At 51.4% G+C, this 23294-nt stretch overlaps 1 protein-coding gene across 4 annotated transcripts in view; it reads left to right on the top strand.

Moving 5' to 3' along the window:
• ABAT (4-aminobutyrate aminotransferase) overlaps window positions 1–23294 on the top strand; it is a 100616-nt gene that overhangs the window by 55745 nt on the left and 21577 nt on the right. For all 4 annotated transcript variants that reach the window (XM_051847393.2, XM_070064693.1, XM_051847394.2 and 1 more), the window contains exons 3-6: window positions 2673–2770; window positions 4284–4313; window positions 6529–6646; window positions 15368–15417. In XM_051847393.2, the coding sequence (XP_051703353.1) occupies window positions 2673–2770; window positions 4284–4313; window positions 6529–6646; window positions 15368–15417 (296 nt within the window). The remainder of the gene's footprint in view (window positions 1–2672; window positions 2771–4283; window positions 4314–6528; window positions 6647–15367; window positions 15418–23294) is intronic.

The following is a 23294-nucleotide window of genomic DNA, read 5'->3' as shown; positions in this document are numbered from 1 at the left end:
CTGGGCGCAGACTTGCTGGGTGTGTACCTGCTCTTGGCATTCCTGTCTCGTGGCCCATCGATCCCAACTCCTGGCTGGCCTAACCCCAGGCACTGTGGCCATTTGGGGTGTGAACCAGCAGATGGAAGATCTCTTTGTATTTCTCTCACTATCTCTTTTTTTTTTTTTTAATTTTTTTTATTTGGCAGGTAGAGTTGCAGACAGTGAGAGAGAGAGACAGAGAGAAAGGTCTTCCTTCCGTTGATTCACTCCCCAAATGGCCGCCACGGCCGGAGCTGCGCTGATCCGAAGCCAGGAGCCAGGTGCTTCCTCCTGGTCTCCCATGCGGGTGCAGGGGCCCAAGCACCTGGGCCATCTTCCACTGCCTTCCCAGGCCACAGTAGAGAGCTGGCCTGGAAGAGGAGCAACCGGGACAGAACCGGTGCCCATATGGGATGCCGGCGCCTCAGGCGAAGGATTAACCAAGAGAGCCACAGTGCTGGCCCCTCTCACTATCTCTGTCACTTGGCCTTTCAAATAAATAACTAAATCTTTTTGAAAACAAATGAAGGAAGCATTGTCATCTAAGAAAAAAGTTCAGGGGCCTGCAGTGTAGCACAGCAGGTTAAGCTGCTGCCTGTGCCGGACGCTGGCATCCCATATGAGTCTCAGTTTGAGGCCTGGTTACTGCACTTCCAATCCAGTTCCCTGCTAATGCACCTTGGAAGACAGAAGAAGATGGTCCAAGAACTTGGGTCCCTGCCACCTATGTGGGAGACCTGGATGGAATTCCAGGCTCCTGGCTTTGGCCTGGCCCAAGCCTGGCTATTGCAGCCATTAAGGGAGTAAACCAGCAGATGGAAGATTCTCTCTTTCTTTCCCTCTCTCTCTCTCTCTCTCTGTAACTACCTTTCAAATGAGCACGTAAATCTTTTTTAAAAAGTTAATGGGAAATGCATATTATGAAAAAGCTGTTCATGGATTTCAAAATTGTATACTTAGCTTTTTATTCCATTTATGAGGTATGTGTGTATGTAAAGATGATCTGAGGTCACTCTCTGGAAAGTAGCTACTGATCCCCGAGTCTGATGAAGCTATGGCAACCTCAGTAAGAGGCGCTAACCTCTCCCAGCCTGCCAGTGGTGTGCCAGGAGGGCCAAGATGAGCAGGGACACCCGGGATTTCTGAGTCACAGATATAAGTCCTTCCACTCTTGCCTCGTATTCCACAGTGTCCTACAGGGCTCAGCTGGGCTGTGTTTGCACAACGCACAGAGCCTGGGAACGCGCCGTCTGTCAGTTCATCCCAGTGTGAAAAATGTGACATGGGTTTCAAACAAACGACTGATGACCAGCACTTTGTTTTAAACAAAAAATGTTAACTGGGGACCACTGAAGACCATTCTCTGCTGTGTGATTTTTGATTGTCATGACTGGGGGCACAGCCAGGGGTGGGTAGATGCAGGATCTTGGTAAACATGCCCAGGATAGCCCCCACCACAAAAATGATCCTCCCCCATGTGTCAATCATGGCAGGGTTGAGAAACTCTGGCCCAATATATGCATTGGGATACAGATTAAACTTTTATTTATTTATTTATTTTGACAGGCAGAGTTAGTGAGAGAGAGAGACAGAGAGAAAGGTCTTCCTTTCCATTGGTTCACCCCCCAATGGCCGCTGCGGCCGGTCCACTGCACTGATCCAAAGCCAGGAGCCAGGTGCTTCTCCTGGTCTCCCATGTGGGTGCAGGGCCCAAGCACCTGGGCCATCCTCCACTGCCTTCCCCGGGCCACAGCAGAGAGCTGGCCTGGAAGAGGAGCAACAGGGACAGAACCGGTGCCCCAACTGGGACTAGAACCCGAGTACCGGTGCCGCAGGTTGAAGGTTAGCCTAGTGAGCCACGGCACCAGCCCAGATTAAACTTTTTATAAAATTTGGGAAATTTTTGTAATCTTATCTTTCACATACTCATACCATGGGCATCATTTCAGGTCCATAAATATTCATAATTTCTGCCTTGAAGCAATTCATAGAAACACATGTACAAAATAGTTTACTAAGTCATATTCTCCTTGGCTCCCTCCCAGTGTTGAACTTTTTTTTTAAGATTTATCTATTTACTTCAAAGTCAGAAAGGAGAGACACGAAGAGACAGATCTTCCATCCACTGGTTTACTCCCCAGATGGCCACAATGGCCGAGACAAAGCCAGGAGCTTCTTCCAGGTCTCCCACATGGGTGCAGGGGTCCAGATACTTGGGGCTTCATCCACTGCTTCCCAAGCTATTAACAGGGAGCTGGATCAGAAGTGGAGCAGCCGGGTCACTGATGGGCTTTAAGGTTATCTCCTCTTTGTTGTTACAGATGAGACTGTGATGAATGTGCACGGGTCCCATTATTTTCTTAGGATGAATCCTAAAAATTGAAATTGCTCAGTTGGAAGCAGTAGGAAGTGGCCTCAGCTCACATCACACCAGTGAGACAGGAGCATGACACTGGGTTTTCCTCTCTGTTAAGACTGTACTGAATTTGCAGTGCCTGGATGTGTCCAGGGTCCGGGGTGGTCTGGGGTGGTCTGGGGTGGTCTGGAGGCCCTGACGCCAGCTCTGTTAGGGACATGGGGCCACCTGATAGCGCAGAATTGTCCTCATACCTGCTGTCCCCAGGGCCTCTCACCGTGTGTGTTCACTGCAGGATGCAGGCTCATCAGTCAAGCCGCAGCCAAAGTCGACATCGAGTTTGATTATGACGGGCCTCTGATGAAGACGGAAGTCCCGGGGCCTCGGTCTCAGGTGAGCTGAGCACACTTGAGTGGTGTTTTGAAAAGGAGAGAACGGGGCAGACCTTAGCGACCTGTGTCATTGGTGCTTCCGCACAGTTCACCCCATAGAGATCCTGGGTGTGAGCCCCAGCCATGTGCCGTGAGAGGTCAGCACACCTTCACGGGGGTGCCACAGCTGTGCAGAACAGTCACAAAAGCCTCGGTAGCACCCAGGGTGACCGGAGGAGGCGCTGGCTCTGTTGCGCTTACCACGCGCCCGGGGCTGCTGTTTGTCAGCTGACCTGGGGTGTGCTGGTCCTGGCTGTGCTCCGCGGGCCTGTCATCCTCCAGGAAGCTTGACCGGGCTGGCTGTCATCGGGCTAGGTCTGTGGCGGCCTAGGATCTGCGCTGGCCCTCTGTCTCTGCCCCTCATTGTGCGGGCCACAGCAGTCACTCGGTCTGCTTTGAGTCCAGGGCAAGGGCTGGGGCAGAGCACCTGACTGTGAAAGTACCTGGTGAGGGGATGAGCACAGGGCCTGGATATCAGTCACGTGCCCCTGAACTTGATCTTGGAGAATGTGAGCACAGGGCCTGGATATCAGTCACGTGCCCCTGAACTTGATCTTGGAGAATGAGGAGGAGGGATCTGATGAAGGAAAGAATTCTAATCCAGGCAAGCACATACAGAGTAAACCTTTTAAGGCAAATTTATTTTCCCTTGCAGGTTTTGCAGATTTTACATGCAGTGTAATTTTTTGGTTACTGTCAAAAGATACTTTTTGTCATTACAACTATTAAAAATCCAGAAATATTTCTGGTACTGTGAATGATTGTATTATTTTGGTATTGTTTTGGTAACGAAAGGAGAGACACTTTTCATATATATATTTCTATTGGGGCAATGGATTTTAGTCTAATAGTAGTAAAATACTTAGAATAACTATTCATATACTTATCACTAATACTATTTTGTGTTTTATGTGAAAATAAATAATTTCATAATGCTAATTGCTAAAATTTATTTTATGTTGAATTATTTTAAGAGTAAAAATCTTTGTCATGGGAAAACAGCTAGTTTCTAATTTCCAGTTTCTATATGAAATTGCACAAATAATTTATGCAGTGTTTGGATTATAATTATAGATATAACATATGGTTCTTTGATATGCAAATTAATACTTTCCTTTTATATTCCTACTTGTTTAGGTATAGTCTTTTTTGCCTAAATAGAGAGAGAACACCTGTTTTTATGGATACTAGACAAATACCTTCAGCTTACATTCTTGTGTTAAATGTTTTGGTTTACCTGCCATCTTGTCCACTGCACTGCTAATTTCCCTGGGTCAGAGAGTCATTTCCTGACATCTGTTTAATATTAATTAAAATATTTATAATAACTGTTGGCAATAAGCCATTTCATTATTAAGTTAAGCCATTAAGTTGTTGGCAGGAGAAGAAAGCCCCACGACTTGGGGAGACACACATGACGTTCAGCGCTTTTGGCAAGAGTGTATACTTGATCAGTGCTCTGTTCTTGCCCACAGGAGCTGATGAGACAGCTGAATATTGTCCAGGTGAGTGCGGCTGGGGCAACCCTCCTTCTGAGGCTTCTCTCTAACAATGTGACTGAGAGACACTCAAATCTGCACTGGCTCTTTAAAAAAAATGCAGTTCAGTAAAGTTCCCCGATTCCTTTCTATTACTGATTTCTATTTTCATTCCTCTGTGATTGGAAACTGTATTGTGTGTGATTTTAATTCTTTGATATTTTCTGAGGTTTTGTGATGGCCCAGCGGTCAGTCCTGGAGGGGGTTCTGTATGTGGTGGAGAGGCGTGCGGGTTCTGATGCTGCCGAGTGGCACGCTCTCTAGGTGTTTGGTAGGTCTAGTGCTCTGGAGTCTCATCCTAGTCTTCTATGCCCTTGCTAATCATCTATCTGCCTGCTGGTCGTCTTATCCATCCCCGAATGGCAGCCACTGAAGTCTCCAGCTATTATAGTAGAGCTATTTCCTGCTTTGATTCTGTCCATTTTTGCTTTGTGAATTTTGAGGCTTTGTTGTTAAGTGCAAATATGTTTAGAATTGCTACTTCTTCTTAGTGGATTGATCTTTCATCATTATAAACTGTTTCTCTTTAGTGGCTTTTTTTTTTTTTTTTGGAGTCTATTTATCTGATGCTAGTATGAATCCTGCCAGCTTTCTTGTGGTTGCGATGTGCATCATGTATCTTTATTCATCCCTTTACAGTCAGCCCATTTGTCTTCTTGAATCTAAAGTGTGCTTCTTGCAAACAGCATATAGTTGGTTCTTTTTATTCCATCTGACAATCTCTGACTTTTAATTAGGTGGGCCAGTCCATTCAGAGTTCACATTGATGGCGCTGCATTGATGTCTACCACTTCTTTGTTCTCTATATATCTTGTATCTCTGTTCCTTTGTTTCTCTTACGCTTTTTGTTTTACATTAAGTGGATATTTCATATGTACATGAAGTGGATATTTCCTAGTGTTCTTTAATGATTACCACATATTTTTAGTTTTCCCAGTGTTGCTCTAAGACTTACCATATAAAGTTAACCCTCCATATCACAGGTTCTACCAGCTGCAGATTCAGCCAGCTACAGATCAGAAATATATTTTAAAAACCGCATTTGTACTGAACATATACAGACAGTTTTCTTACCATTTTCCCTAAACAATTCAGCATAATAACTATTTGCATTGCGTTTATATTGCAGTGTTATATGCTGCATAACAATGGTTCAGTTAACCTGTGATATGGACGTCTACCTTGATATGGAGGTCTAGCATTTACCATGATGGGCTCATAAGATTGATCACCTAGTGAGGCTGTGGCTGCCTAACTTGGTGTGAGTATACTCAGTGATGTTTGCATAGCAACAGAATCGCCCAGTGACACATCTCTCGGAACGTGACCTGTTGTGAAGTTCCGCCCGCCTGTAGTAGGCATTGTAAGTTATCCAGAGGTGATGTACAGTGCACGGGAGGATGTGAGTCAGTCATACGCAAGTATTATGCGATTTCAGAGAGGGATTCGAGCCTCTGTGGGTTTGCTCTCCCGGGGTGGGGTGGGGGGGTTGTTCCTGGAACCAATTCCCCATGGATGTCTTGTTAAAATCTACCCCAGATTTTAGCCCAACCCTTTATGTTATGATATTAAAACGCATACAGAAAAATTGATAAAATACAAAATCACAGCCTAAGAAGCTGTTAGAAAGCAAACTGTCCACATAACTTCCCCCTAGAACAAAAAGCATCATTGCTGGTGCTCAAAGATACCCGCCCTGTGTCCAAAGAAAGACCCACCACTGGCCGGCGCCGCGGCTCACTAGGCTAATCCTCCGCCTTGCGGCGCCGGCGCACCGGGTTCTAGTCCCGGCCGGGGCACCGGATTCTGTCCCGGTTGCCCCTCTTCCAGGCCAGCTCTCTGCTGTGGCCAGGGAGTGCAGTGGAGGATGGCCCAAGTCCTTGGACCCTGCACCCCATGGGAGACCAGGAGAAGCACCTGGCTCCTGGCTTCGGATCAGCGCGGTGCACTGGCCACAGCACGCAGGCCGCGGTGGGCATTGGAGGGTGAACCAACGGCAAAAGGAAGACCTTTCTCTCTCTCTCTCTCTCTCTCACTGTCCACTCTGCCTGTCAAAAATAAAAAAAAAATACTAATTATTATTTTTAAAAAAAAATGAGGCCACGACTGATGCAGGCTCAATCCCAGAAGGCCAGTACCTGGCACCTGGCCGGGGCCTCAATCTGTCTCTTCTCTCCCCCAGAATGCGGAGGCCGTGCATTTTTTCTGCAATTACGAAGAGAGCCGAGGCAACTACCTGGTGGATGTGGATGGCAACCGGATGCTGGACCTTTACTCCCAGATCTCCTCTGTCCCCATAGGTAAGAGCCGGAACATCAGCCTCGCAGGCACCTCCCCCTCTCTCTGTCTCTTGGTCGTGGCTGCCCAGGTGTTAGCCGCTCCTGCCAGCAGGCACGTCTTTGTGTGTGGCCGCACACATCCCTCCGGGCCAAGGAAGGGAACAAGTGCTGCGTTAGGCACGTGACACATCTTCTCTCATTTACTCCTCCCCGAAACCCTGCCGGGTCAGCGTGTGTCGAGATCCCCACTGTGCAGAGGGGTAAACAAAGCTTGGACAGGGTCACGTAGCTGGCAGAGGAGTCATAGCCAGCCTGTGTGACCAGTGTCTGCAACTTAGGCGTCTTGGGTTAGGCTTCCTGGAAGAAGAGGCCAGGGTGGGGATATTTATGCCGGGGGTTTATGGTGGGAGAGCCCTCAGGAGAAAGGACAAGAAAGGGAACGGCACAGAGCAGGAGAAAGACACTAAAAAGGATGAGGTTTCACTAAGAGACTGCCCATGGCCTGATCCCACTGGGGGCTCTGCACCCCAGCATGGGTCCCAGCCAAGCCCATGGTGCTGGCCTCTGTGTCCCCCTGTGCCTGCCAGTCACTGCCCATCAGCCGCCAGGGAAGAGAACAGGTGTAATATCCTAGGCAAAGTGGCTTCCGGATGCCAAGGGCAGTTTTCCAGGGAAGGAGGCAGCTGGAGCCATTGTCAGCCAACACACACAGCAGCTGGGAGATGGCCCGCCCACCGAGCCAGGGGAAGTGACCTCGGTGGGACGCCAGTAGCATCTGCCTCCCTGAGCCCACCTCCCAGCCCTCCGGAGCACGACTCGCTGCTGTAGAAGGGCACACAGACCGTGGAGTAGACGGGACTCGTTTGAAAATGCAGGTGGCTGTGGCTGGCGGCTTGCAGGGTTGATGTGCCTTCGGCTGCTGGGTTCCTGTCTGTGTTCAGCGGTCTGAAGGCTGTGACCCCAGCCCCAGCCACCCAGCAGCAAGGGGTCCCGGGCGTGGGTGGCCACTCCTCCACCCCACCCCCCAGCCCATTTTCTCAAACTGATCCATTTCCCATTAAGATGAAATTAGCAGATGACTCAGTCTTTGGGGGTGTCTGTCATTCACAGATACCTAGGCCTTTGAGGGCAATTTGGAGCCCAAGACTTCCAAAGCCTATTTCCCTTTTGTGTTGGTTTGGAAGGGACAGACTCTTGAGTTATCCTGGCTTGAATCCTGGCTGTGCTATGTGTTAGCCAAAGGACCAGGATCCCCCTTCCCCCGACTCCCCGCCACCACAGCCCTCCCAGTGTGCATGCTCAGCCAGCCAGTCTGTGTGAGAGTGGGAGGCAACTTGGCTGTAAGTTCTGAAAGTTCTCCCTCTGGCCATCTTTTCTCCCATAGCTGGAGTCTGAGATGATTTAATGAATACTTACTATATAGCTGGCATGGGACTAAATGTCTTGCAAGGTAGGTATCTCATTAAATCCCTACGACAGTCCTATAATGGAATCTTCTGGCATCACCCCCAGGTCTTGGGGTGCAGGGAGTCTGAGGCTAAGCTGGGATTTGAACCGATGACTCTGCTGCCTAAGCTTATTTCCTTGACAGCAGGCTTGCAGACACCTGCCCTGTCCCATCGGGGGGAGGGGAGTCCCACAGCAATGAAAGCCCAAGGTGGGAGCCGCCAATGAGAAAGACTAGCTCTGCTTTCATCCGTCTTTCACCCTAGAAAGAAAAGCTACCTCTGTGGCTCAATGAAATTTGCCTCCAACAGGCTCGTCTGGGGAGGCAGAGCTTAGAGACCTCTGGCCAAAAAGCAGTGTCCGTCCTGGAGTAATGAAGGCTTTCCAGCCTTGGGGCCAATGTCAGTGTCCACTCCCTCCTCCTCGGCCCGGGTGGCACCACAGGGCTTTGCAGCCTCCTGCACTCCTTTTGTTGCTGGGGGAGAAGCCTCACCTGGGAGGAGCTGCTGTTTGATGCCTGTCCAGACTTGAGAATCTCTCATTGTGGGGCAGAGCAGGCCGCAGGCTCCAAGCCCGGGCAGGCAACAGAGAGACTGTTCCCTGCATTGGATCTGTAGCTGCACTGATACCAAGCCTCCTTAGAAAGTCAACGTGCATTTCAGTGTAAGAGTGAATCTTAAAGAAAACAGGTGCAGGAGGGGTGTCTCGCTGTTTTAGGCTGCTGTCACAGAATGCCATGGACTCGGTGGTTCATAAACAACAGAAATCTATTTCTCACAGTTTTGGAAGCAGGCACGTCCAAGGTCAAGGCCTCTGCAGATTTGGCATCTGAATGGGGCTTGCATTCTGGTTCATGGGTGGTTTGTTCTCATCATGTTCCGTTGAGACGGAAGGGGCACCCTGCCTCCCTGGGCCTGTTCTCTGAGGACTCTGGTCCCATCCAGGAGGGCTCCACCCTCAAGCCATAATCGCTTCTTCCTCGAGACCCCACTGCTTCAAGTTGTCCCTTGAGGGTTGGGATTTCAACACATGAATTTGGAGGCACACAGACAGACCATGGTACAATACACAGTAACAGCTGACGTACTTTAAGACAAGAAGGGGCCGGCGCAGTGGCATAGTAAGTAAAGCCGCCTCCCGAAGTGCCAGCATCCCATATGGGCTCCGGTTCAAGTCCCAGCTGCTCCACTTCCAATCCAGCTCTCTGCTATGGTCTGGGAAAGCAGTGGAAGATGGCCCAAGATGGCACCCACTTGGGAGACCCGAAAGAGGCTCCTAGCTCTTGGCTTCAGATCAGCTCAACTCTGGCCATTGCAGCCATCTGGGAAGTGAACCAGCGGATGGAGGACTTCTCTCTACCTTTGCCTCTCCTCTCTCTGTGTAACTCTGACTTTCAAATAAATCTTTAAAAAAAAAAAAAAAAGGCCAGTGCCGCGGCTCAATAGGCTAATCCTCTGCCTTCAGCGCCAGCACCCCAGGTTCTAGTCCAGGTCGGGGCGCCGGATTCTGTCCCGGTTGCCCCTCTTCCAGTCCAGCTCTCTGCTGTGGCCAGGGAGTGCAGTGGAGGATGGCCCAAGTGCTTGGGCCCTGCACCCCATGGGAGACCAGGATAAGTACCTGGCTTCTGGCTTCAGATCAGCGCGGTGTGCAGGCCGCAGTGGCCATTGTGGGGTGAACCAACAGAAAAGGAAGACCTTTCTCTCTGTCTCTCTCTCTCTCTCACTGTCCACTCTGCCTATCAAAAAAAAAAAAAAAAAAAAAAAAAGACAAGGCGTTTTCTCCAAAGTTGAATTCCCACTCCAAGATCATTGATTAGTCTTTAGTCATATATGACCATTTCGGGTTCTTGCCTGTATCATTGATTTCCAGATTATTCATTCATCAATTAATTTAAAATCTATTTTATAAAAGATTTATTTATTTTATCTGCTGATTCACTCCCCAAATGACCACAACGGCTAGATCTGGGTTGATCTGAAGCCAGGAGCCAGGAGCTACTTCCAGGTCTGCCACATGAGTGCAGGGGCCCAAGCACTTGGGCCACCTTCCACAGCTCTCCCAGACCACAGCAGAGAGCTGGATAGGAAGTAGAGCAGCCGGGACTCAATATGTGATTCCAGCACTGCAAGGGGCGGCCTTACCCGCTTTGCCACAGCGCCAGCCCCTAAAATCTATTGAGCTGAATGCTTGGCCACCATCCTTGAAGGTCTCACAGCCTGGCCTGTGGACCTCAACATCTCCCTCCTCCTACAACCTTCTTGTGGGTTGTGGCCAGGATTAGTAATAATGGACAGAAAGCCCCTCCCACCCCACACCTCTCAGATGCTCAGTAAATGGAGGCTTTTGATGTAAAAGGAGAGAGAATCGAGACACAACACTGGAGCCAGGATGCCCTGGGTTCAAAGTCGGTCTGCAGTGGAGGAGCCAGGCTTGTCCCCCGCCTCTCTGCATCTCCTCTCTCATCAGCACTGTGGAGCTGGTGGCATGTGCTTCATGGGGCTGCTGGTGGGATGAAGTAAGATCGTGCATATAAAGCACATCCTTATTGTTCAATAAATGGCCATTGTAGTCTGCATTAGTTGTACACAGTGGTTTTTAAAAAAAAAAAAAAAAGATTTATTCATTTGAAAGGCAGAGAGAGAGGTCTTCCATCCACTGGCTCACTCCCCAGATGGCCACAATGGCCAAAGCTGGGCCTATCTGAATCCAGGAGCCAAGAGTTTCTTCCAGGTCTCCCATGACAGTGCAGGGGCCCAAAGACTTGGGCCATCTTCTGCTGCTTTCCTAAGCCATAGCAGAGAGCTGGATCAGAAGTGGAGCAGCCGGGACTTGAACTGGTACCCATGTGGGATGCTGGCACTGCAGGTGGTGGCTTTACTCACTAAGCCATAGCACCAGCACCCAGGTTTTTTTTTTTTAATGTTTCTGCAAGTTTATGTGTGAAATCTGAGGTTTCTCAGGACATATGACAATGTTACCCAAATCAAGCTGTATTTATGTACATTTTCATTTGTCCAACAGATTCTGGACACTCAGTGTTCAGGAAGCAAGGTGGTAGTTGGGGAGACAGAAAGCTGAGTAGCAATGCCAGGCGGTACATCTTAATTTCATTTATGAATTATTCCCTGCGAATGTGGACAAGGGCAATTGGCCTGTGTGTCTACATCCTGCATCCTGCAGGCTTACTGAGCTGATTTGTTAGCATGAATAGTTGAATAGTGGCCTTGCAGATTCCTTGGGGTTTTCTGTGTGTAAGTCAATGTCACCTCTGAGTAGAGATGCGTTTGATTTCCCTTTCTTGTCTAATTGCTCTCGCTGGAATCTCTAACATGAGGTTGAATGGAAAGGACAAGACTGCAAATCCTCGTCTCCTTCCTGAGCTTGGGGAGAAAGCATCCAGGCTTCCCCCACAGTTTTATATCCGTTGTGGGCTTTTTAAAATTAATTAATTAATTAATTTCCCCCCAAAGAAGCCTTTTATTTAAGGAATACAGACTTCCTGCATTTCACCAGTACAACTCTAGGAATATAGTGATTCTTCCCACCATCCCCACCCTCCTACCCACTCTCCAACCCCTCCTCCTCCCCTTCTCCCATTCCCAGTCCCATTCTCCACTAAGATCCATTTTCTTTTTTTTCTTTTTTTTTATTTTTGACAGGCAGAGTGGATAGTGAGAGAGAGAGACAGAGAGAAAGGTCTTCCTTTGCCATTGGTTCACCCTCCAACGGCCACCACGGCTGGCGCACTGCAGCCGGCGCACCACACTGATCCGAAGCCAGGAGCCAGGTACTTCTCCTGGTCTCCCATGGGGTGCAGGGCCCACGCAGTTGGGCCATCCTCCACTGCACTTCCTGGCCACAGCAGAGAGCTGGCCTGGAAGAGGGGCAACCGGGAAAGAATCCGGCGCCCCGACCGGGACTAGAACCCGGTGTGCCGGCGCCGCAAGGCGGAGGATTAGCCTATTGAGCTGCGGCGCTGGCCTAAGATCCATTTTCAATTAACTTTATATACAGAAGGCCAACTCTATACTAAGTAAAGAGTTCAACAATTTGCACAGTAAAAACAAACAAAAAAACTGTTCCTCAACAGTTGAGACAAGGGCTGTTCAAAGTCATTGCGTCTTGAAATTATTTTCACTTTTTTTTTTAGAAACTTAATTAACTTTAACGAAGCACCCAAGAATGGTGCAACTTTTAGGAGGACTTTGACATTATTATAATACAACTCTGTGGACAGAGGTCCTGCATGGGAAGTTAGTGCACAATGACTCTTGGTGTTAATTTAGCAATCAGCACTCATATATATGACGTCAGTGATCACCGGAGCCTCTTGACATGAGCTGCCTAGGCTATGGAAGCCTTTTGACTGTACAAACTCCGTCAGTATTTAGACATAAGCAAAGTGGAAGTTCTCTCCTCCCTTCACAGAAAAGTACCTCCTTCTTTGACCACTGCTTTCCACTGGGGTCTCACCCACCTAGATCCTTCATATAGGACATTTTTTCCTCAGTGTCTTAGCTCTCCATGCCTGAAATGCTATCATGGGGTTTTTAGCCAGACCAGAATGCTTAAGGGCTGATTCTGAGGTCAGAGTGCTATTTAAAGCAATTGTCATTCTATGAGTCTGCTGTGTGGACTGCTTTCCCATGTTGGAGCATTCACTCCTTTTTAATTCTATCTATTATTATTACCAGACCCTTAATCCTATACATATGACCACTTTAATACTTAAGGTGGCATTTTTATTACCCAAGTTAAGGAGATTTGGGGGTCCCATGGCAAGTTTTTAAACTGTACCCTTAGAAGTAGGTCCATAGGAATATATGCAGAACTATACAGCTTTACAGTTACAAACTTCATATACTTCATAATTACAACTTTAGAAACGTGGTGATTCTTCCCACCATGCTCACCCTCCCACCCATACTCCCAGCCCCTCTTCCTCCTCCCTCTCTTATTCCTGTTGTGGATTTTTGTAGCTTCCCTTTGTTACATCAAGGAAAGGCCTTTTTTTTTTTTGTTTTAAAGACTTACTTATTTGTTTGGAAGAGTTACAGAGAGAGAGAGAGAGAGAGAGAGAGAGAGATCTTCCATCAGCTTGTTTGTTCCCCAAGTAGCCACAACAGCCAGGGCTGAGCCAGGCCAGAGCCAGGAACCAGGAACTTCATGTGGGTCTCCCATATGGATAACAGGGGCCCAAGCATTTGGGCCGTCTCTACTACCTTTACCAGATCATTAGCAGGAAGCTGGATCAGAAGTGGAGCATCCGGGACATGAACCAGCACCCACCTAGGATGCTGGTGTCATAGGTGGTGGCTTGACTCACTACACCACAGTGCTATCCCAGAGGAAATGCCTTTCTGTTTCCAGTTTATTGAGTGTTTATATCATGAAATAGCCCTGGGCTTCGTCAAACGCTTTTCCTGCATCAGCTGAGATGACGAGGGATTTTTGTTTTTTTCATTCTATTGAGATTCAGATGGTACATGATAAATACTGAATTATGGAAGAGACAGAGATGTGGGGTTAAATGAGTGATGCCGGTTGCAGGTCCTGAGACAAGGCTTCCTAGAAGCAAGTGGTCCTCCGCTGGGCTTTGAGGCGGGAGAAGAATGTGGCTATTCCGAGGAGCACGGAGAGGGAGATGGAGGCACGTGGTAGAGTCCGTGCAGCATTCACACAGATGTATTCATGGTGCACAGAGTGGCTCACCTTCCTGGGCAGAGAGTTTGTGCGTGGGCTACCCCTGTTCTGATTCTCTTTGGCCTACATAGTGTCCATTGTAGACCCCAAGGCATCCAGCACTTTATCTAAACACCTTACCCTTCCACCATCTTCACCACATTCTGATTCTGCTAGAAGGAAAAACCCAGTCAAGATCTGCTCAGCCCAGTAGCACCCATGGAATTGCTGAACCTTTGGTTCTCCCCAGGACTTCCTCCCTTTGGTCCTCTGGGCATGGAAGGCCAGGTGCACTGCAAGACTTTCTGGGTCTTATGCAACAGCATCACCCTGGACAGGGAACTCTGTGACGAGACAGAGGTGGAAAGGGGGTGTGTCCACCACTGGAGGCCCCAGGGTTGATATGGACACCTGCCGGGGCTTCAGGACACAGGAAAGTGAGGAGGGTGAGAGCTGTGATTTTTGGGAACTCAAATCCAGAAAGTGAGACCAGGCAATGAATCCCTGTCTGAGAGACCCCACCACTGACCGGTGCTCCTGTGTGATTGTCTCCCGGTGCTGACGGGGAGAGAGCTGAGGGCGGGTCTTGCTAGGAGAGAGAAAACGACTTCTTAGGGAAGATCGGCATGCAGTTGTAGAGAACATCGCCTAGAAAGCCCTGCTTGGTTAAAACATCTTGCTCAGGCCTAGGTGACTAAAGTGTAAGCTTTACAGATGAACTTTAAGCAAATGCTTTTCTAACTGAGGAGTGGGGAGCAGGGTCTCCGTTTCTCCTCCCACCATATTGTGGATCTCTTCTAGGGGGATATTGACTTTGCTCATAGCACGCGTGTACCCCGTGTCTTTCCCTTTCCACTTGGCAGCGGATCTCAGAGTTGAGTCCAACTTAGGGCAGATATGTCCCCGCACAACTGCAGAGTCACATTCCGAAGTCTTCGCCGTATGGGTGAGCTGTCATCTATCGCCCCGATCTGCCACCAGCGAACGTTAGGTTGCTCTCAAGTCTAGAGATACTGGCGTGTCCCGATGCAGATCAAAGTTCCTAAGTCATTACACACATTGGTAGGATCAACTCATAGACGAGCAGTTGCTGAGCTAAAGAGTAGCTTTAACTCAGCACACAGTGTCGGCCCCGGCTGGACAGGAAGTGCGGTGGGCCCTGGGAGTGAGCTAATATGTGAGGGCAGAGTGATGCCCGGTGGTCACAGCCGGTGTCACACACTCACCCAGTAGCCACTGGTTGAGATCACCCATAACCAGTGGGCACTGGGGGAGAAGTCAAGGATTTGCAGTTCACCACACTGGCCCATTCCACCGTGCCCCAGCCTTGCTGTTGAAACGGGCTCTGGCCTTGCACTCACCTCCTCTTCTGCATATCTAATCCAGTAGCTCTGAACCTGGAACAAACGTCGCAGTCTCCTAGAGAATTTGTTAAAGATTTCTGAGCTGCACGCTGAGAGGCTGTGCGCCAGGGGGTCTGGGGTGGAAGCTCTCTCCCTGCACAAAGCGTGAAAGCCGGTGGAGAGTGGAGAGGGCCAGGGCTGGAAAGGGAGGGAAGGGGCAGGAAACGCTGTGCTGCGAAGCTGGTCTCTAACCGCACCCTCCTCTCCCCAGGTTACAGCCACCCTGCCCTGGTGAAGGTCGTCCAGCAGCCCCAGAACGTGGTATGTCTCCGCGAGACGCAAAGCAGTGACCCAGTGTCACCGCACAGCCTTTGGCGTAATTCATTCCTTCATTCCACAAGTTGTTCTCAGAACGCACACCATGCACACTAGGCACTTGGAATGCCTTGGTGAGAAACCACAGCACTCCCGTTCCCACGGAGCCAGTGGGTTAACCACACACACAAATGGGGAATTGCTACTGTGTTAAGTGCTGCAGAGCCAGCCAGGCAGTCTTTTTTTTTTTTTTTTTTTAATTTTATTTATTTATTTGAGAGGTAGAGTTACAGACAGGGAGAGACACAGAGAGAGAGGTCTTCCATCCACTGGTTCACTCCCAAAATGACCACGACAGTCAGAGCTGAGCCTATCTGAAGTCAGGAACCAGGAGCTTCTTCCGGGTCTCCCAGGCAGGTGCAGGGGCCCAAACACTTGGGCCATCTTCTACTGCTTTCCCAGGCCATCGGAGAGAGCTGGATGGGAAGAGGAGCAGCCGGGACTTGAACCGGCATCCATATGGGATACCAGCACTGCAGGTGGAAGCTTAGCCTACTACGCCACAGCTCTGGCTCCCCAGGCAGGCAGTGTTGTGTGGGCATCATGTAAGGACAGTAATGGTTAACACTGAGGAAGAGCCCAGTACGCGCCAAACCTTGTGTTTGCATGTCACAGACACATGCTTACAAGTCTGTGAATCAGGCACTGCTGATTCCCCCATTTCACAGATGAAGAAAATGAGGCACAGAGAGAAGAAGTCTTTGCCCAAGGTCGCAGAAACAGCAGAGGGGCTGGGAGTCAAAGGCACAGGAGCTGAGCTATTTGGGGATGGGGAGCATCGAGAGGAGGGGGTGCTGTCAGGAGAGGCTGGAGGAATGGTCCCAGCAGGGCGAAGGCAGAGAGTGTGGGGAGGGAGCCACACGAGAGCCACATGGCCCCGTCCGTAGGTGGAGGTGCCCTGCCTGGGAGGGGCCAGGGGGCCCCCTTGCTCCCTGCTTGGTTGACAGGTTCAGACCAGAGTAGCAACAGGGGCTCGTGGCTTCTCCCTGCCACCAAGCCCTGAGCTCCTACACCTGGCTACTGTTGGCATTTGGAACCCGTCATTGTGTGTTGTGTCGGTTGTTCTGGGCATTGTAGGAGTTGAGGGATATCCCTGGCCTCTGCCCCTGGCTGCCAGCAGCATCCGTCCCTCAGTTATGACAACTGGAAGGATCTGCCAACATTGCCAAGCGTTCCCTAGTGGGCACCGTCAGCCCAGAGGAGAACCCGCAGTGGAAGACTTCAGTCTCTGCCCCGAGAGTCACGCAGAGGGCGGCGCGCGTGCAGAGCTGCGCAGTCCTGCGTGCCCTCAGCCTTTCTCCTCATCTCCCTTTGGGAGCCCCTTGGGAGTTCTTTCTCTATCACTTTCCCCATGCGAAATTCTACCAGCACCGCGCGTTTGCCTTCCCTTGCTGCTGTAACGCAGGACAACAAGCATGGCATAAAACAGCCACACGCTGTCACTTGGTTTTGGTGGGCAGAGTCCGGCGGGCTCAGCTGGGGTCTCCCAAAGCTGAAATCCAGGGGTCGGCGGAGCCAGGCCCTTAGCCGGAGGGTTCCTGGGGGAGAATCTGCCGTGGGGCTCGTGGAGGTTGTTGGCAGATTCACCTCCTTCTCAGCTTCCACGTGGCCCCTGCGGCTTCACACCAGCAGTGGCAGGTCGAGTGCTTCTGTCTTCTCCCACTTCTGCTATTAAAGACACACGTGGTGCCAGAAAAACTCCAGGATACTCTCCCTGTGGTGGCCGATCAGGAACCTTGATTGTGCCTGCACAGTCTGTTTTGCTGTGTAGCACGTTCACTGTCCTGGGGAAGGTGTGGAGGTACGGCATCTCCTTAGGGGCTGTAGTTGTGCCTACAACAGGCAGACACGCTGAACCTGTGCCCACTGAAGTCTGTGCTTTCTATTAACAGTGAGATTTTTGCCCCAGCCCCAGTGAGAATACGCGAACTGGAAAGGAGACTCGGGGCCTGCCCTCCCCCTGCTCCTGCTCCCCCAACCGAATTAGGGAGGCCCTCCCCTTAGTGCGGCAGATGGGTTTCCGCTGCTCCTTACTGCCTTGGAAATGGCTTGTTCGTTTGGGGTTACGTCTGCGTGATGCCCCCTTGCTGTAGAGTGTAGCCGCAGGCTATCTATTCTCATGGCTTTAGGGCATTCTGCTGAGGGACTGTGCTGCGACCAACATTTTTCCATTCTGCTAGGGTTTCTAATTTTTCTTTTTTAATTTGAGAGCAGAAAGAGGTAGCACGAGAGCTCCCATCTGTTGGTTCACTCCACCAATGTCTGCAACAGCCGAGGGTGGGCGGTGGGCCAGGAGCTGGGAACTTGATCTGCGTCTCCACACTGGTGGCAGGGACCCGATCACTTGAGCCATCACTGCTGCTGGATTAGCGGGAAGGCGAAATCAGGAGCTGGAGCCAGGAGTCGAACCAGGCTCTCCAATATGGGATGCGTGTCCTCTCCATCCTGCTGTTGGTGGGTGTTTGGTCTCCAGTTTGAGGCTTTTAGGAGGACGGTTGCTGTGATGACCGAGTGTGTGCGTCTCTCTCTCTCTCTCTCTCTCTCTCTTTTTTTTTATAAAGATTTTATTTATTTGAGAGGTAGAGTTACAGACAGTGACAGGGAGAGACAGGTCTTCCATCCGCTGGTTCACTCCCCAAATGGCCGCAATGGCCGGAGCTGCACCGACCCAAAGCCAGGAGCCAGGAGCTTCCTCTGGGTCTCCCACATGGGTGCAGGAGCCCGAGCCCTTGGGCCATCTTCCACTGCTATCCCAGGCCATAGCAGAGAGCTGGATGGGAAGAGGAGCTGCCGGGACTCAAACCAGCACCCATGTGGGATGCGGTGCCACAGGTGGAGGACCAACCTAATGTGCCACAGCACTGGCCCCCTGTCTCCTGATAGGTACTAAGCTGGGAGCAGAGCTGCTGCCCGTGGCGTGTGTCCAGGTTCAGCTTCAACGGATCCCAGCCTGGCAGACTCTCTCCCAGGCTGGGTGTGCGACTCACACTCCCAGGAACAGAGCCGGAATATTCCAGCTGCTCCACATCCATACCACCCTCAGTGGCCTTGGTGTGTTTGCGTTTGACCAGAGAGTCATGCTCTTGTTGTTCACATGTGACAAGGAGCTTGGTTCCCTAAGAATTCTAAGAAAGGCTGGTGGGACCAAAAACCCAATGCTTCCGGGAACTGAGTCCCCGGCCCTGAATTGGCCTTCCCCCTTCAACCTGCGAGAGCCACGTTGTCCTATTGTAGACGGCTGTGCCCTGCCTGGGAGGGTCCCGGGGGTCCTTTCACCTCCTCTTGGTTGACAGGTTCAGGGGTGTCCCCGAGAAGGCGTGGGATGGGGCTTGCAGAGGCTGCACAGAGATGTTTACATTCAGAGCTCAGCTTTTGTTGGGAAACATTGCGCAGAGCCCAGATGCCTTGGCAGTTGGCACTCAGAACACGCATCAACACACATGTCACACACACTTGCAGTGTCAACTGCTCCCCCAGGCTGGAGTGCCCCCAGCAACACGTGACGTCAAGGCCGAGGGGTTCGGATAGAGTTGGGGACTGGAGTGCCAGGACCCTCCCTGGCCCTCCCACCCCTAACAAGCACAGCTCTGAACTCTCACCTCTCCCACTTGAAGTTTTGCCAGCAGCCATGGCCTATCAGTCCACGCCACCTCCATTCTTCCGTCCTCCATGGTTCGGGCGTGGAGCCCTCCCAGATACCCAGTGCCGTCAGGACGCGTCCTGAACTCCCCACTCCAAAAGCAAAGCCCCTCAGTGCTCTGGCTCCTGCTCTCTTCTTCAGCCTCTTCTCTTGACGTGCGTCCATCCACCAGTCATTGACTGGGCACCTGCTGTGTGCCAGACAGGGACGTCACGGTCTCTCACAGTGTGCTGGTGAGTTGTTTTGCAGAGGGCCTTGGTTTGGGGCTTAGTAAAAGGGGCACCTGCCACAGTCCTAGAGCAGGGGGCAGCTGACTGCCTCGTGTTAAAGATGACATTTGCAGCAGGTGCGCTGCGGGACTGTCGCCTGACAGTTCCTGGCTGGAGATGCCCTCGGATGGGCCATCACAGTCCTGATGAGAGGAGCTGACCAACCCCATTTTGTACCCGAACCCACCCTCCTGAAAGTCCAACGTGATGATCTCTTGTGACTGCAAAACTGATACAGTGGCCCCTGGATCTAATAGCCAAGTTCTGGTTTCAAGTTCATAGGTCCCCAGTGTCATCTCATGCCATGCTCATATGCTGTGCAATACTGTTAGGCACTGCAGTGCCCAGTCACATTGCAGTGAGCGCCGAGTGCAGGCTGGCATCCCCGTACCTGGGACGTACTTGGCACCGGGGGCTGGCCGGGTAGGACACTCCACGCCCTCCAGGCCTTCCAGCTGCCTAACTCTGTGCTGTAAGGCTGAGTTCCCACGTCCTCGTATGCCACGTCATCCCCCGGGTCCTCAACGCACCTGGTGGAGGGTCCCCATCTGGGCAGCGAGGACCCTGAAACCTGGAGGGGGTTCAGTGGCTGAGTGCCAGGATTGCTCCCTGCTGCACGTTGAGGCTGCTGGGCCAATGGCCAGTCCAGACGCCTGTCCTCATCTGATTCTCCCACTCCATGTCCCAGATACCTTCTGTTCTTAACGTCACGCTTTGCCGAGCAAGAACACCACCCCCACAGCTTCCTGCTTGGGCCCAGATAGGCAGTCAAGCTGCCCGGCGGCCCAGCCTTCCTGCTCTGGGGGCCTCTCCGCTGCTGCTGGTGGTGACTGTTTGCATCCATGCTGACCTCGGCATGTGCCCCACTTCTTAGGAGCCCCACTGCCAGCACAGAGTCTCAGGAAATGGCCCCTTAAATGGCCTTCCAGGCAGGCCCCCGTTTCCGGGCTGTGCCAAGCAAGCTGGTATCCGGCATCACTGTTTGCAGGTGGAGGCAGCCTGGGGTCTCTGACAGGGATCGACAGCTTCAGCTTCCCGTCTGTGTGACTCGGAGCAAGGTGCCTGACCTCTCTGGTCCTCAGTCCCCCCAGCTCTGCCACGAGGAGGGCCCACAGGGCTGACTCTCCCCACTGCTCATCCTGGTGGTCACAAAGCAGAAGGAAGGCAGCGATGTGACCATGTCCCAAGGCCACCAGAACAATCTCAGAGGCCCGTGTGTCTTTGGGTCTCTCCCTGCGTGGTGATGTCCCTATTTGGGCTTGCATTGTGTTGATTATGCTAATTATTATCCAAGAGTCCTGAGGAGTCCCCAGACCCCAGTACCAATCCTCCCCCGGGCATCCTTATTTTAGGATAATTTGAGATGTGCGGACAAGTCGTGGAGACAGCAGCCACCACCTGTCCCCCCGGCTCCCCCCACCACGTCTCACCCCACCGCGGAACACACAGCGGAACAACTTACAGATCCACACTGGTCCATGACAAGCCGCACACTTGGTTCGGGATTGATCGCTTTTTCCACTAATGTCTTTCTCTGGTGTCGGTCCAGGTTCTCAGTCAGGTGGCATTTGACACAATCCCTTTGCAAAACCCAAGTCCACTTCTATACCCAGTGTTTCTCCAAGTGCAGACCCCTCCCACCCCGCACTCTCCCTGGTCCCTGCCAGGAGGGGCAGGCGCTGCTGGCACCCACTTGCTCATCTGTCACTTGCGCCTGTCCTTTCTCATCAGCATGAACGGCTCTTCCCCTCACCTTGACAATGGAGTGGGAGTGGGGGCGGGGCGGGGTGGGGGGGGCTGCTCTTAGGAGGAGCTGGAGCTCCTGGACCGGCCTCCCACCACCACCGCCCTGGCAGCCTTACCTCTGTTTCTTGCAATATTCTGAACTCACCAGTGTCCTGCCAGGAGTCTGCTGCGTCTCTCTCCTGCACTTCTGTTCTCCTGGCCTGGAAAGGCGGCGACTTATCTCACACATGCATACACACACGCACACGCACACACACACACAGCCCTAATCCAGTGCCTGGCACATAGTAGGTGCTCAAGACGCCTCAGTGCTCACTGTCACCCTCTCCCTGGGCCCACCCCCTCCTCCTATGGGGCAAGAGGGCCGGCTGCTCACTCCTGCCACTCCTAAAGTCCTTACCACTGGGAGCAAAGAAAGGCTGGCCATATTATTCCCGTTCTAAAGATAAAATAGTTGAGGCCATTGGCATTCCACAACTTCACGTTTGTTTTTTTTTGTTTGTTTGTTTGTTTTGACAGGCAGAGTGGACAGTGAGAGAGAGAGACAGAGAGAAAGGTCTTCCTTTGCCATTGATTCACCCTCCAATGGCCGCCACGGCCAGCGCACCGCACTGATCCGAAGCCAGGAGCCAGGTGCTTCTCCTGGTCTCCCATGGGGTGCAGGGCCCAAGTACTTGGGCCATCCTCCACTGCCCTCCCGGGCCACAGCAGAGAGCTGCACTGGAAGAGGGGCAACCGGGACAGAATCCGGCATCTGACTGGGACTAGAACCCGGTGTGCCGGTGCCGCAAGGCGGAGGATTAGCCTAGTGAGCCGCAGCGCCGGCAACTTCACGTTATTATAATAGTTTTAGCCCATAATCTAGCACTTGCACCCCATTTAGGGTCTGGAGTAAAAGAATGTGAACGAGTGAAATATAATGTGGAATTCTGATAACAGGACTCAGAGAATAAGGTAAAGAGAGTAGTTGAGAGTAGAAATTTTCCTGCTTGGCCAGCGCCACAGCTCACTAGGCTAATCCTCTGCCTGTGGCGCCGGCACCCCAGATTCTAGTCCCAGTCGAGGCACCGGCTTCTGTCCCAGTTGCTCCTTTTCCAGTCCAGCTCTCTGCTGTGGCCCGGGAAGGCAGTGGAGGATGGCCCAAGTACTTGGGCCCTGCACCCCATGGGAGACCAGGAGAAGCACCTGGCTCCTGGCTTCGGATCAGCGCAGCACGGCGGCTGCAACGCGCTGGCCGTAGCGGCCATTTGGGGGGTGAACCAACGGAAAAAGACCTTTCTCTCTCTGTCTCTCTCTCTCTCTCTCTAACTCTGCCTGTCAAAAAAAAAGAAATTTTCCTGCTTGTCATTTATAAAGATTATATATATGTGTATATGTGTGTGTATATATATGTATATGTGTGTGTGTATATTTATATATATATCTCCACTGTAATCCTGGCCTTTGCGTGTGGTGGTACCCCAACCTCTATGTCAGTGTTGTTTTAGAAGCCACATAGCATTACCTTCAGTTAAGTGCCCCAGCTTCCTTAACTGAACATCGTGTTGCTCCTTTGTGTTGATCTAAGTAATGCTGCATGGACCGTTCAGCACATAGCCTGCATGCATTGCTCCTCGAGAGGAGACCTAGAAATGAGCCAGCCAGGTCAGAGTAGCAGAGGCGGTGACAGTGCGCCTCGCTGAACATCGCCAGGTGTCCTTGCAACCCTGCCTGAGTCCCACCCCATTGTCTGGGCAGCTGTGCCTGTTTACAGACAGCAGGAAGGGACTGACCTTCAGACACAGGTGGTTCTGTGTGAAAGTCTGCCTTTCCCTTTTAAAATTCAGAGGTGCAGGCCCCTGGTGTGCATTGCTGCTGCCAAGTCACAGGCGGAGGCTGACCCCCGCCCCTACACAAGCAAGCTCATCTCGGTTACCCCTGCCACCCCCACCCCGCCCCTGGGGATGAGCGCCCATTTACTACCCAGCTCTCACTCTTGAGTTCCTTGCAGTGGGAATTGTTTCTCTGGACCCACATCTGTCGCCTCCACCCCAGCCCCTGGCAAGCAGGAGCTGTTTTCTTTCTTTTCTTTTCTTTCTTTCTTTTTTTTTTTTTTTTTTTTTAAGATTTATGTATTTATAAGCCGGCGCCATGGCTCAACAGGTTAATCCTCCACCTAGCGGCGCCGG

Source organism: Oryctolagus cuniculus, chromosome 19 (genome assembly GCF_964237555.1).
Source record: "Oryctolagus cuniculus chromosome 19, mOryCun1.1, whole genome shotgun sequence".
Lineage (NCBI taxonomy): Eukaryota > Metazoa > Chordata > Mammalia > Lagomorpha > Leporidae > Oryctolagus > Oryctolagus cuniculus.
Note: the sequence above shows the minus strand (reverse complement) of the source record. Positions and strands in the feature narration are given on the sequence as shown.